Source organism: Pristiophorus japonicus, chromosome 18, assembly GCF_044704955.1.
Source record: "Pristiophorus japonicus isolate sPriJap1 chromosome 18, sPriJap1.hap1, whole genome shotgun sequence".
Classification (NCBI taxonomy): domain Eukaryota; kingdom Metazoa; phylum Chordata; class Chondrichthyes; family Pristiophoridae; genus Pristiophorus; species Pristiophorus japonicus.
The window spans coordinates 32,107,429-32,119,805 of NC_091994.1; the positions used below are offsets into that span (position 1 = coordinate 32,107,429).

At 44.7% G+C, this 12,377-nt stretch overlaps 1 protein-coding gene across 1 annotated transcript in view; it reads left to right on the forward strand.

The window, feature by feature from the left end:
- The window catches only part of myo1f (myosin IF), a 210,045-nt gene extending 201,956 nt beyond the window's left edge, over positions 1-8,089 (forward strand). The window contains exon 28 of the mRNA XM_070859819.1: positions 3,529-8,089. Within this exon, the coding sequence (XP_070715920.1) occupies positions 3,529-3,605 (77 nt within the window). The 3' untranslated portion in view covers positions 3,606-8,089. The remainder of the gene's footprint in view (positions 1-3,528) is intronic.
- The last annotated feature ends 4,288 nt before the right edge of the window (positions 8,090-12,377 follow it).

Sequence of the window (12,377 nt, forward strand, 5' to 3'; positions counted from 1 at the left end):
TCTGAAAAGGGAGGGTGAACAACCAGTTGTTGTGGTGCATATATGTACCAACGATATAGGTTAAAAAAAAAGGGATGAGGTCCTACAAGACGAATTTAGGGAGCTAGGAGCTAAATTAAAAAGTAGGACCTCAAAAGTAGTAATCTCAGGATTCCTACCAGTGCCACATACTAATCAGAGTAGGAATTGTAGGATAGCTCAGATGAATACGTGGCTTGAGGAGTGGTGCAGCAGGGAGGGATTCAAATTCCTGGGACATTGGAACCGGTTCTGGGGGAGGTGGGACCAGTACAAACCGGACGGTCTGCACCTGGGCAGGACCAGAACCAATGTCCTAGGGGGAGTGTTTGCTGGTGCTGTTGGGGAGGAGTTAAACTAATATGGTAGGGGGATGGGAACCTATGCAGGGAGACAGAGGGAAGTAGAATGGGGGCAGAAGCAAAAGATAGAAAGAAGAAAAGTAAAAGTGGAGGGCAGAGAAACCTAAGGCAAAAAGCAAAAAGGGCCACATTACAACAAAATTCTAAAGGGGCAAAGTGTGTTAGAAAGACAAGCCTGAAGGCTCTGTGCCTCAATGCGAGGAGTATTCGGAATAAGGTGAACGAATTAACTGCGCAGATGGCAGTTAATGGGTATGATGTCATTGGCATCATGGAGACATGGCTCCATGGTGACCAAGGCTGGGAACTCAACATCCAGGGATATTCAACATTGAGGAAGGATAGACAGAAAGGAAAAGGAGGCAGGGTGGCATTGCTGGTTAAAGAGGAAATTAATGCAATAGTAAGAAAGGACATTAGCTTGGATGATGTGGAATCTGTATGGGTGGAGCTGCGGAATACCAAGGGACAGAAAACGTTCGTGGGAGTTGTGTACAGACCACCAAACAGTAGTAGTAAGGTTGGGGACAGCATCAAACAAGAAATTAGGGATGCATGCAATAAAGGTATATCAGTTATCATGGGTGACTTTAATCTACATATTGATTGGGCTAACCAAACTGGTAACAATGCGGTGGAGGAGGATTTCCTGGAGTGTATTAGGGATGGTTCTCTAGACCAATATGTCGAGGAACCAACCAGGGAGCTGGCCATCCTAGACTGGGTGATGTGTAATGAGAAAGGACTAATTAGCAGTCTTGTTGTGCGAGACCCCTCGGGGAAGAGTGACCATAACATGGTAGAATTCTTTATTAGGATGGAGATTGACACAGTTAATTCAGAAACTAGGGTCCTGAATTTAAGGAAAGGTAACTTCGATGGTTTGAGGCGTGAATTGGCTGGAATAGACTGCCAAATGATACTTAAAGGGTTGACGGTGGATAGGCAATGACAAACATTTAAAGATCACATGGATGAACTTCAGCAATTGTACATCCCTGTCTGGAGTAAAAATAAAACAGGGAAGATGGCTCAACCGTGGCTAACAAGGAAAATTAGGGATAGTGTTAAATCCAAGGAAGAGGCATATAAATTGGCCAGAAAAAGTAGCAAACCTGAGGACTGGGAGAAATTTAGAATTCAGCAGAGGAGGACAAAGGGTTTAATTAAGAGGGGGAAAATAGAGTACGAGAAGAAGCTTGCCAGGAACATAAAAACTGACTCCAAAAGCTTCTATAGATATGTGAAGAGAAAAAGATTAGTGAAGACAAACGTAGGTCCCTTGCAGTCGGATTCAGGTGAATTTATAATGGGCAACAAAAAAAATGGCAGATCAATTGAACAAATACTTTGGTTCTGTCTTCACAAAGGAAGACACAAATAACCTTCCGGAAGTACGAGGGGACCAAGGGTCTAGAGAGAAGGAGGAACTGAAGGATATTCTTATTAGGCGGGAAATTGTGTTAGGGAAATTGATAGGATTGAAGGCCGATAATTCCCCGGGGCCTGATAGTCTGCATCCCAGAGTACTTAAGGAAGTGGCCCTAGAAATAGTGGATGCATTGGTGATCATTTTCCAATAGTCTATCGATTCGGGATCAGTTCCTATGGACTGGAGGGTAGCTAATGTAACACCGCTTTTTAAAAAGGGAGGGAGAGAGAAAGCGGGTAATTATAGACCGGTTAGCCTGATATCAGTGGTGGGGAAAATGTTAGAATCAATTGTTAAGGATGAAATAGCAGCGCACTTGGAAAGCAGTGACAGGATCGGTCCAAGTCAGCATGGATTTATGAAGGGGAAATCATGCTTGACAAATCTTCTGGAATTTTTTGAGGATGTAACTAGTAGAGTGGACAAGGGAGAACCAGTGGATGTGGTGTATTTGGACTTTCAAAAGGCTTTTGACAAGGTCCCACACAAGAGATTCCTGTGCAAAATCAAAGCACATGGTATTGGGGGTAATATACTGACGTGGATAGAGAACTGGTTGGCAGACAGGAAGCAGAGAGTCAGGATAAACGGGTCCTTTTCAGAATGGCAAGCAGTGACTAGTGGAGTGCCGCAGGGCTCAGTGCTGGGACCCCAGCTATTTACAATATACATCAATGATTTGGATGAAGGAATTGAGTGTAATATCTCCAAGTTTGCAGATGACACTAAACTGGGTGGCGGTGTGAGCTGTGAGGGGGACGCTAAGAGGCTGCAGGGTGACTTAGACAAGTTAGGTGAGTGGGCAAATGCATGGCAGATGCAGTATAATGTGAATAAATTTGAGATTATTCACTTTGGGGGCAAAAACGCAAAGACAGAATATTATCTGAATGGTGGCAGATTATGAAAACGGGAGGTACAACGAGACCTGGGTGTCATGGTTCATCAGTCATTGAAAGTTGGCATACAGGTACAGCAGGCGGTAAAGAAGGCAAATGATATGTTGGCCTTCATAGCTAGGGGATTTGAGTATAGGAGCAGGGAGGTCTTACTGCAGTTGTACAGGGCCTTGGTGAGGCCTCACCTGGAATATTGTGTTCAGTTTTGGTCTCCTAATCTGAGGAAGGACATTCTTGCTATTGAGGGAGCGCAGCGAAGGTTCACCAGACTGATTCCTGGGATGGCTGGACTGACATATGAAGAGAGATTGGATCAACTGGGCTTTTATACATTGGAGTTTAGAAGGATGAGAGGGGATCTCATAGAAACATACAAGATTCTGATGGGACGGGACAGGTTAGATGCGGGTAGATTGTTCCCGATGTCGGGGAAGTCCAGAACCAGGGGACACAGTCTTAGGATAAGAGATAGGCCATTTAGGACTGAGATGAGGAGAAACTTCTTCACTCAGAGAGTTGTTAACCTGTGGAATTCCCTGCCGCAGAGATTTGTTGATGCCAGTTCATTGGAGATATTCAAGAGGGAGTTAGATATGGCCCTTACAGCTAAGGGGATCAAGGGGTATGGAGAGAAAGCAGGAAAGGGGTACTGAGGGAATGAGCAGCCATGATCTTATCGAATGGTGGTGCAGGCTCGAAGGGCCGAATGGCCTACTCCTATGTTTCTATGTTTCTATTCTGATCTCTGAAAAGTTAAATGGACACGCGGTGAACATGGACATGTATTCAAATCTGATGAATTCATTGAATTTTCCAGATCCGTCAGGATGGTGGAAGGGTCGTTTACGTGGAAACGAGGGACTATTTCCAGGAAACTATGTGGAGAAGATATGAACTAGTGCGGACTTGGTCTCGAATTTTACTGAAAATCAGAAGCACAGAACTACTGATCAGCTAATGGACAACTGTGCACCAGAGTGGCCATCTAAATGGGATTTTTCTTCAGGAACAGCTTCAACGTCAATACATTAATAGGAAGGAACATAGCAACAGGAGTCGGCCATTCAGCCTGTTCTGCCATTCAATTAGATCATGACAAATGAAGCTTAGCTAAAATTACTGAGTTTGCATAAATTATTTGCGTAACCTTTCGCTTTTGCCATACAACAGACGCAGTCTTAAGGTAAATAGGACCGTGTCATTCTCACAAATCACTCAGTGAAAACATACTGTTTGAGGTGGATTAGTAATATTAGTTACATGGCAGTTATTGGGCAGTTAGTGTCAGTATTTTAATAGCATTTTCATATTTAGTACTTATTAAACCATAACATGCATTACAAACAGAAGCACTGATCAATTCATGGGCAATCTGTACATAAGACTGTTCATTTTAAAGGGATATTACTCAGGGACTAGTTCAGTAAACCTAGTTCATCTATCTTGGCCTCCCGTTATTTCTCATCTACATGCTGTCCATCGGTGATATCATCCGAAAACACAGCGTCAGTTTCACATGTACGCTGACGACACCCAGTTCTACCTCACCACCACCTCGCTCAAGCCCTCCACTGTCTCTAACTTGTCAGATGGTTGTCCAACATTCAGTACTGGATGAGATAAGGAGAAATTTCCTCCAAATAAAGAAGACCGAAGCCATTATCTTTGGTTCCCGATACGAACTCTGTTCCCTAGCCACCGACTCCATCCCACTTCCTTGCAACCAGACCATTCACAACCTTAGTGTTGTATTTCACCCTGAGATGAGCTTCGTCACTAAGACCACCGGTTTCAAACTCGGTTACATCACCCGACTCCGCCCCTGCCTCAGCTCATCTGCTGCTGAAACCCTCATCCTTGCCTTTGTTGCGTCTAGATTTGACTATTCCAACGCACTTCGGACTGACCTCCCATCTTCCACCCCCCATAAACTTGAGGTCATCCAAAGCTCTGCTGCCCATATCCTAACTCGTATCAAGTCCCATTCACCCATCATCCCTGTGCTCGCTGACCTACAGTGGCTCCTGGTCCAGCAAGGCTTCAATATTAAAATTGTCATCCTTGTTTTCAAATCCCTCCAAAGCCTCGCTCCATCCTTTCTCTGTAACCTCCTCCAGCCCTACAACCCTCCGAGATTTCTGCACTTCTCCAATTCTGGCCTCTTGCACATCCCCTATTTTAATGACTCCACCATTGGCAATTGTGCTTTCAGCTGCCTCGAGCCTAAACTCTGGAGTTCCCTCCCTAGACCTCTCCGCCTCTCTACCAATCTTTCCTTTAATTTTTTTTGGTTGTGGGGCCCCTTTAAGAGGCTGCGGGGCCCATTCAAAATACTGCATGTGGAAAATCCGGTGAGCCAGATGCGCAGGAGGTCCAGAGCGCATGTGGCCACGCAACTTAAAGGGAACATTGCTCGCTACCTCTCTCTCCTCCTTTAAGACTCTCCTTCAAACCTACCTCTTTGATCAAGCTTTTGGTCATCTGTCCGAATAACTCCTTAGATGGCTCAGTGTCAAATTGTGTTTGATAATGCTCCTGCGAAGCGCCTTGTGACTTTTCTATTATGTTAAAGGCGCTATATAAATGCAAGTTGTTGTTGTAACGGGAGACTACGGGTGGGAAGTCGGATTTCATAATCCAACATCTATGGTGCTGTCATCTCATGAAAGCATTCCATTTTACTGGGACTGGTGTCATGAGTCAATAGATACTGGCCCCAACTGCTCCCACTCTCACAAGGCCAGGCTTGCTTCCTACTTACCTTGACCTCTGCATAGAATATGAATTCATAAGTATTAAAGAAAAATCAAAATGGAATAAGTTACTGAATTAGGTCCAAACCTCAGAACACAAGATGCATGCCCATTCAAAGGTTTCATTGACAAAACAAACTTTTGGTTGTGTACAAATTTACAAAAGACATTGGGGCTGAAATTCAGCAGCACAAGAAATCTGGCGCACCTAGGATTTTTTTAGTGGTACTTACCGCTGGGATCCTTGATGCGGTCGGAAGAGCCATTTTTTCAAAGTCCCAGAGGAAATGAGTCATAATGGGAGCGGGCCATAGACTGAAAGCCAGGCTGAGGGGCTGAATATAGGTCGGACAGCGGACAGAGATTCCGCCGCTGTAAATCAGCGATGGAGTAGTGGTGATGTCACAGCGCGTGTGCGTCACCACGCCCTCGCCCCTCTGTTAAAGGGAAGAGAATCGAGCATTTTTAATCTTCGGCCACTGGGCCACCAGGGAGGGTTTTGGCCAGGACAGCGGCCTGGCATCCAAGAGGGCCATCGCGCTGCCGGGCCGCACACAGTCTTCAGAGGGTGTACTGTCAGAAAAACCTGTCGGGAGCACCACGCGGCAGGGGATCGACAAATACAGCTGAATTTAGGGAGTTAAGTATTTTTGATCTAACATAGAAACATAGAAAATAGGTGCAGGAGTAGGCCATTCGGCCCTTCGAGCCTGCACCACCATTCAATGAGTTCATGGCTGAACATGCAACTTCAGTACCCCATTCCTGCTTTCTCGCCATACCCCTTGATCCCCCTTGTAGTAAGGACTACATCTAACATAGAAACATAGAATCTAACATAGAAATTTAAAACAAAGATAATTAAAACCAGTGGTGCACTAACTGATGACTCGCTTTTGGTGGTCATCAGAATCAGACGGGATGGGGTCCAGGCCAAAAAATCCCCAACCTGAATTTCGGGTCGGGCTGTTGACCGCAAAGCGGCGGCCATTCGACTTCGACGAAGGGCTGCCGCGAATGGGCAGTAACGGGTCTCTCTGAGACCCTGACTTTCGGCCCTATTTTCTTTTTACAAACTTAGCAACGCATGAATGAATAGAACAATTGAGTTTGTTATGCATTTCAGTGTCCCAAGGAATAAGCCTTCAATATATGTCTTATTCAGCTTTATAAGAAGAACTCCTCAGTAGATTTTCAGTCGCAAGATAACCCACAAATTTTTAGATTTTAATGGTAATCAATCCCACAACAATAACAATGTACATTTATATAGCACCTTTAATGTAATTAAACTTCCCAGGACACTTACTGAGCCACAAAGGAGATATTATTGCAGGTGACTGAAAGCTTGGTCAAAGGGGTAGGTTTTATGGAGCGCCAATGATGGAGTGATGAAAATTGGGGAAAACAATATTATATAAGGAAACAAACTATCCCAAAGCCATCATGAACAAAGTTAAACGAGAGTAAATATTTGCACTAAAACCCTAATAGGATTAACGTTTTTGCATAGACCGAAATCGTTGTTCTGCCTTGACTGCCTGAAGTGTATACAATGCTGTTGCTCACAGCAACCCTAAATTTAGCCACGGTATTATAATGTAAATGAGGTGACACTGATGTCTTAAAAGGCACAGAACAGCTCTGGATGTAGCAGTGTCAATGGAAGAGGCCCTCTATCTTTTCTGGCCACAGGGGGGCTGAATATATAGTCCACCCTTAGAGGTCAGCAATGTGATTTATTTCACTGAGCATGATGAACCTTTCTTAGCCATTCCTTAAGTTTTCTCATTGGCAGTTCTTTAATGCTCAGGTATTATATAATCTACCCTGACTTTATTCGAACAGTTCTGCCATATAAAGAGAATGTAAAAGGGTGCAAAAGTTAAAGCTTCTACATCATATTTCTCTTTAAATCAATATTCCTCAATTTTTCAAAGTATTTTTATTTTGGGTAAGTTGTCCCATAAATGTACTACCTATATTTCTAACGTCATTGTGTACTCATTCCACCCCACCACAGAACATGGATTGCAGTAAACCAGATTCTAATGTAGTAGGGAAACTTTTAAATTTAACTTTCAACCTTGACTTGACGTTCAAGCAGACTTACAGATACACAGAAGCTTATCTTTAGTGATGAAAATTGTATTATAAAATTGATATTAAGAGTGAAGCATTCAGATAGTACAAGGGTTTGTATGTATCCCCGTACATTTGCAGCAGATGTATATGTAGCTCATTTTAGAACATTCAGACAGTTTACAGTAACTTTGCCATGATGTCCATACCCTTTTCCTATTATTATAAGTATTTCATTTCTGTACAATAGTACATACTGGAATATTTTAATCCATTTAAATATTGCATTTTTATTTACTTAATAGAACTAAAGAGCTGTCTACAGAAGTATTCTATACAATTATAATGTTTAACAATATAAATAGCACTAAATTTATAACAATATTGTGTTCTTTAAAGTCAGACAAATTGTAATCTTGCTGTATCTGCTACTGGATGTGCAAATTTCTTGATACTGAATATGAATTTGCTATATTTTCCGAATGTTGACCATTGCAAAATAGAAATGGCGATAGTGTGATAAAGTTTATGCACAACATGCTCGGAATAAAAAAAATTTAATTACATACAACTTAACTGGCAAATAGAGAAACATTCTTATTCTAATCCACTTACAAGCAGTCAAAAGATGTGTTGGCATATAAGTTAACCAAATTGGAATATTGACCTTTAACAATTTGAGATTTTCCAGCAGTTTGGACAGGCTGAAAGAGGAGTAAAGCTGCTCCAACAAACCTGAAATAGGAAGGACAATAAGTAAGATTCCCCACTCCTGACTGGTATTCAATGATCTGTACTAGAAAGTTTTGAGGGCACATGTCGGATGAGGACAGAATCAGGTTCAGCTTTGGCAGCTTCTAGAGTTAAATATCCTGTAACATTCATTGTCTATACTCACACATACAAAATGGCCTCTTGGACAAGGTAGCAGAAACTGCCAATGCCCAGGATGCCAACCCCCAGAAACAATCACCACCTTCAACAGAGAAAAGAAAGAGGGACATTTAAATTGGACATTTTTTATTGTCTCCTTGAGGCTTCAAGTGGTTCATTTTAAATAACACTGGCCTCCTATTCAGGTTTGCTCACCACAAATTAAGCTGGTGGACATTCAACCCCATACTACTACGTGTCTTGTGTCAGGCACATTGTGCTCTACTCCCTTCCCGTGGTTCTCACTCCTCTGTAACATAGCTCCTCCACATCTTCGTATTTCAGATGCAGGAGGAAAATAGGTGAATATATGTCGAAAAAAAATCATGTTGCCAATTCACTCTGACAGCAACAGGGCAGCTCTCTTCAAACCACCCAACCTTTCCTGATACCATAGACTTTTCCTTATCAACTCACTGGCATGAAGCATGGATAGCAAATGCTCTTATATATCACCTCTGATCCTACAGGCAGTCAACCAGAATTCAAGTGGTCACATCGCAGATGAGCACTTCTCAAATGCTTTGGAACTGGACAGGAACACTGCGCCTCAAATCTTCACCAATGGAGCCTTCATGATGATGCCAAACATCCTTACGGAAAAATACAAACCAGGTCCGACATAGTTGAATCAAGCCCACTAACTAAACTATATGGTAGCCTATGCATTTTGCATGCTGGTAATCCCAATGCTCACGATGGCTGGAACTTAACGCCGAATCTGTATACACTAAATAATAAAATTACATTTAATTTTGGGAACATAAATTAGAAATAATGTAATGCTGTTCACCAATGTTACCATTTTTCAAGTTTACAATTAAAAGGTAGGGAGAGATTTGGAGTATTTTTTCCAGAGAGAGTTGTTGGGACATGTAATTCCCTACCAGAAACAGTGGTGGAACAGAATCTATAATAACCACTAAAATGGAAGTGGATAATATTGTGTTCCTAACATAGATGAGACTGCACACAGGGAGGTTAAAGTAACAGTGACCTCAGTCTTTAATAAGACACTCCAGAGTGTGTAACAGGCCTTAGGGGCCGGCTTACATATAGTGCTCCCAAAGGATGCTGGGATCCCTTGGGACTTCAGGGGATGAGCTCCCTGGTGGCAGAACATGGGAGTGCATGCTTTACAGGTTCACAACATCACTCTCCCCTCAAAGTCAAAGTGAAAACTATTTACAAGGTGAGGCTGTCGGGAGCCTTTCTTTCCCTGGTGGACCGCCTCGGTACAAATGTCTGTTCTGGTGTATTGGCTGTGCCCTCGCTGGGCTGGCGTGCTGTTGGCCCTGCAGGGCTGCTAGGTGAGCCTGGCCTTGCTGGGCTGTTGGGCGTGATGGGTTTGATTTCCTGGTTCAGGATGGTGTCGTTGACCCTTTGGGTGTGTGTTGTGGGCTCGAAAAGGTGGTCTCTGCTGTGGGTTGATCAGGGCAGTCTGTGAACCACAGCCTCGTTTGGTCCAGGTGCTTTCTGCAAATTTGTCCATTGTCTAGTTTGACTACAAACACCCTATTCCCTTCTTTAGCTATCACCGTGCCCGCGATCCACTTGGGACCATGTTCATAGTTTAGCACATACACAGGGTCATTCAGATCAATTTCCCGTGACACAGTGCCGCGACCATCGTTTACATTTTGTTGCTGCCGCCTGCTCTCTACCTGATCATGCAGGTTGGGGTGAACCAGCGAGAGTCTGGTTTTAAGTGTCCCTTTCATGAGTAGCTCAGCCGGGGGCACCCCTGTGAGCGAGTGGGTTCTCGTGTGGTAGCTGAACAGTACTCAGGACAGGCGGGTTTGGAGTGAGCCTTCTGTGACTCATTTAAGGCTCTGTTTGATGGTTTGTACTGCCCGCTCTGCCTGCCCATTAGTGGCTGGTTTAAACGGATCCGAGGTGACATATTTGATCCCATTGCGGGTCATGAATTCTTTAAATTCGGCACTGGTGAAACATGGCCCATTGTCACTGACCAGTATGTCAGGCAGGCCGTGGGTGGCAAACATGGCCCTCAGGCTTTCAATGGTGGCGGTGCTTCCCGACATTATTTCACATTCAATCCTTTTTGAAAAAGTATCCACCACCACCAGGAACATTTTACTGAGAAACGGGCCTGCATAGTCGACATGGATCCTCGACCATGGTCTGGAGGGCCAGGACCACAAACTTAGTGGTGCCTCTCTGGGCGCATTGCTCAACTGAGTACACAGGACTCTTGAGTCAGAGTCGATACCGGGTCACCACACGTGGGATCTGGCTATCGCTTTCATCATTACTATACCCGGGTGTGTGCTGTGGAGATCCGAGATGAACGTCTTCCTGCCCTTTTTTGGTAGCACTACTCGGTTACCCCACAACAGGCAGTCTGCCTAAATGGACAGCTCGTCCTTTCGCTGCTGGAATGGCTTGATTGGCTCTTGCATTTCAATGGAGATGCTGGCCCATCTCCCATGCAGTACACAGCTTTTTACTCGGGACAGCAGAGGATCTTGGCTGGTCCAAGTCCTAATCTGGCGGGCCGTGACAGGTGATTTATCATTTTCAAACACTTCCATGACCATCAACAAGTCTACAGGCTGTGCCATCATCAACAAGTTTGCAGGCTGCGCCATTTCCACCCCCATGGTGGGCAATGGTAGCCGACTGAGAGCATCCACACAGTTCTCGGTGCTTGGTCTGTGGCGGATGGTATAGTTATACGCCGATAGCGCGAGTGCCCACCTTTGTATGCGGGCTGAGGCATTAGTATTTATCCCCTTGTTTTCAGCGAACAGGGATGTCAGGGGCTTGTGATCGGTTTCAGCTCAAATTTGAGGCCAAACAGGTACTGATGCATTTTCTTTACCCCGAACACACACGCTAATGCCTCTTTCTCAATCATGCTGTAGGCCCTCTCGGCATTAGACAAGCTCCTGGAAGCATAGGCGACAGGTTGCAACTTCCCCACAACATTAGCTTGTTGTCATACACACCCGACTCTGTACGACGACACATCACATGCTAGCACAAGTCTTTTACACGGGTTATACAATACAAGCAGCTTGTTGGAGCATAAAATGTTTCTGGCTTTCTCAAAAGCAATTACTTGTTTTTTTCCCCATACCCAGTTCTCATCTTTGCGCAATAACACATGTAGGGGCTCTAAAAGGGTGCTTAACCCCTGTAGGAAGTTGCCAAAATAGTTGAGTCTCAGGAATGACCGCTGCTCCATGACGTTTTGTGGCCTGGGCGCGTTCCTGATATCTTCTGTCTTGGCGTCTGTGGGCCGAATGCCATCCGCCATGATTTTTCTCCCCAAAAATTACACTTCTGTTGCCATGAAGACGCATTTTGACCTCTTCAGCCGCAGCCCTACGCGATCCAGTCGCTGGAGGACCTCCTCCAGGTTTTGTAGGTGCTCGGCGGTGTCCCAACCCGTGACCAATATGTCGTCCTGAAGGACCACCGTGTGTGGTACCGACTTCAGTAGGCTCTCCATGTTTCTCTGGAAGATCGCTGCAGCCAACCGAATTCCAAATGGGCATCTGTTGTAGATGAACAGTCCCTTGTGCGTGTTGATGGAGGTGAGGCCCTTTGAAGACTCCTCCAGCTCCTGCGTCATGTAGGCCGAAGTCAGGTCAAGCTTGGTGAACGTCTTGCCTCCTGCCAGCATCGCAAATAGGTCGTCTGCCTTAGGTAGCGGGTATTGGTCCTGTAGCGAGAAACGATTAATAGTTACTTTATAATCGCCGCAAATCCTGACCGTGCCATCACTTTTGAGTACTGGAACGATCGGGCTAGCCCACTCGCTGAATTCCACTAGGGAGATGATGCCCTCGCGTTGCAGCCTGTCCAGCTCGATTTCCACTCTCTCCCTCATCATGTGAGGTGCCGCTCGCGCCTTGTGGTGAATGGGTCG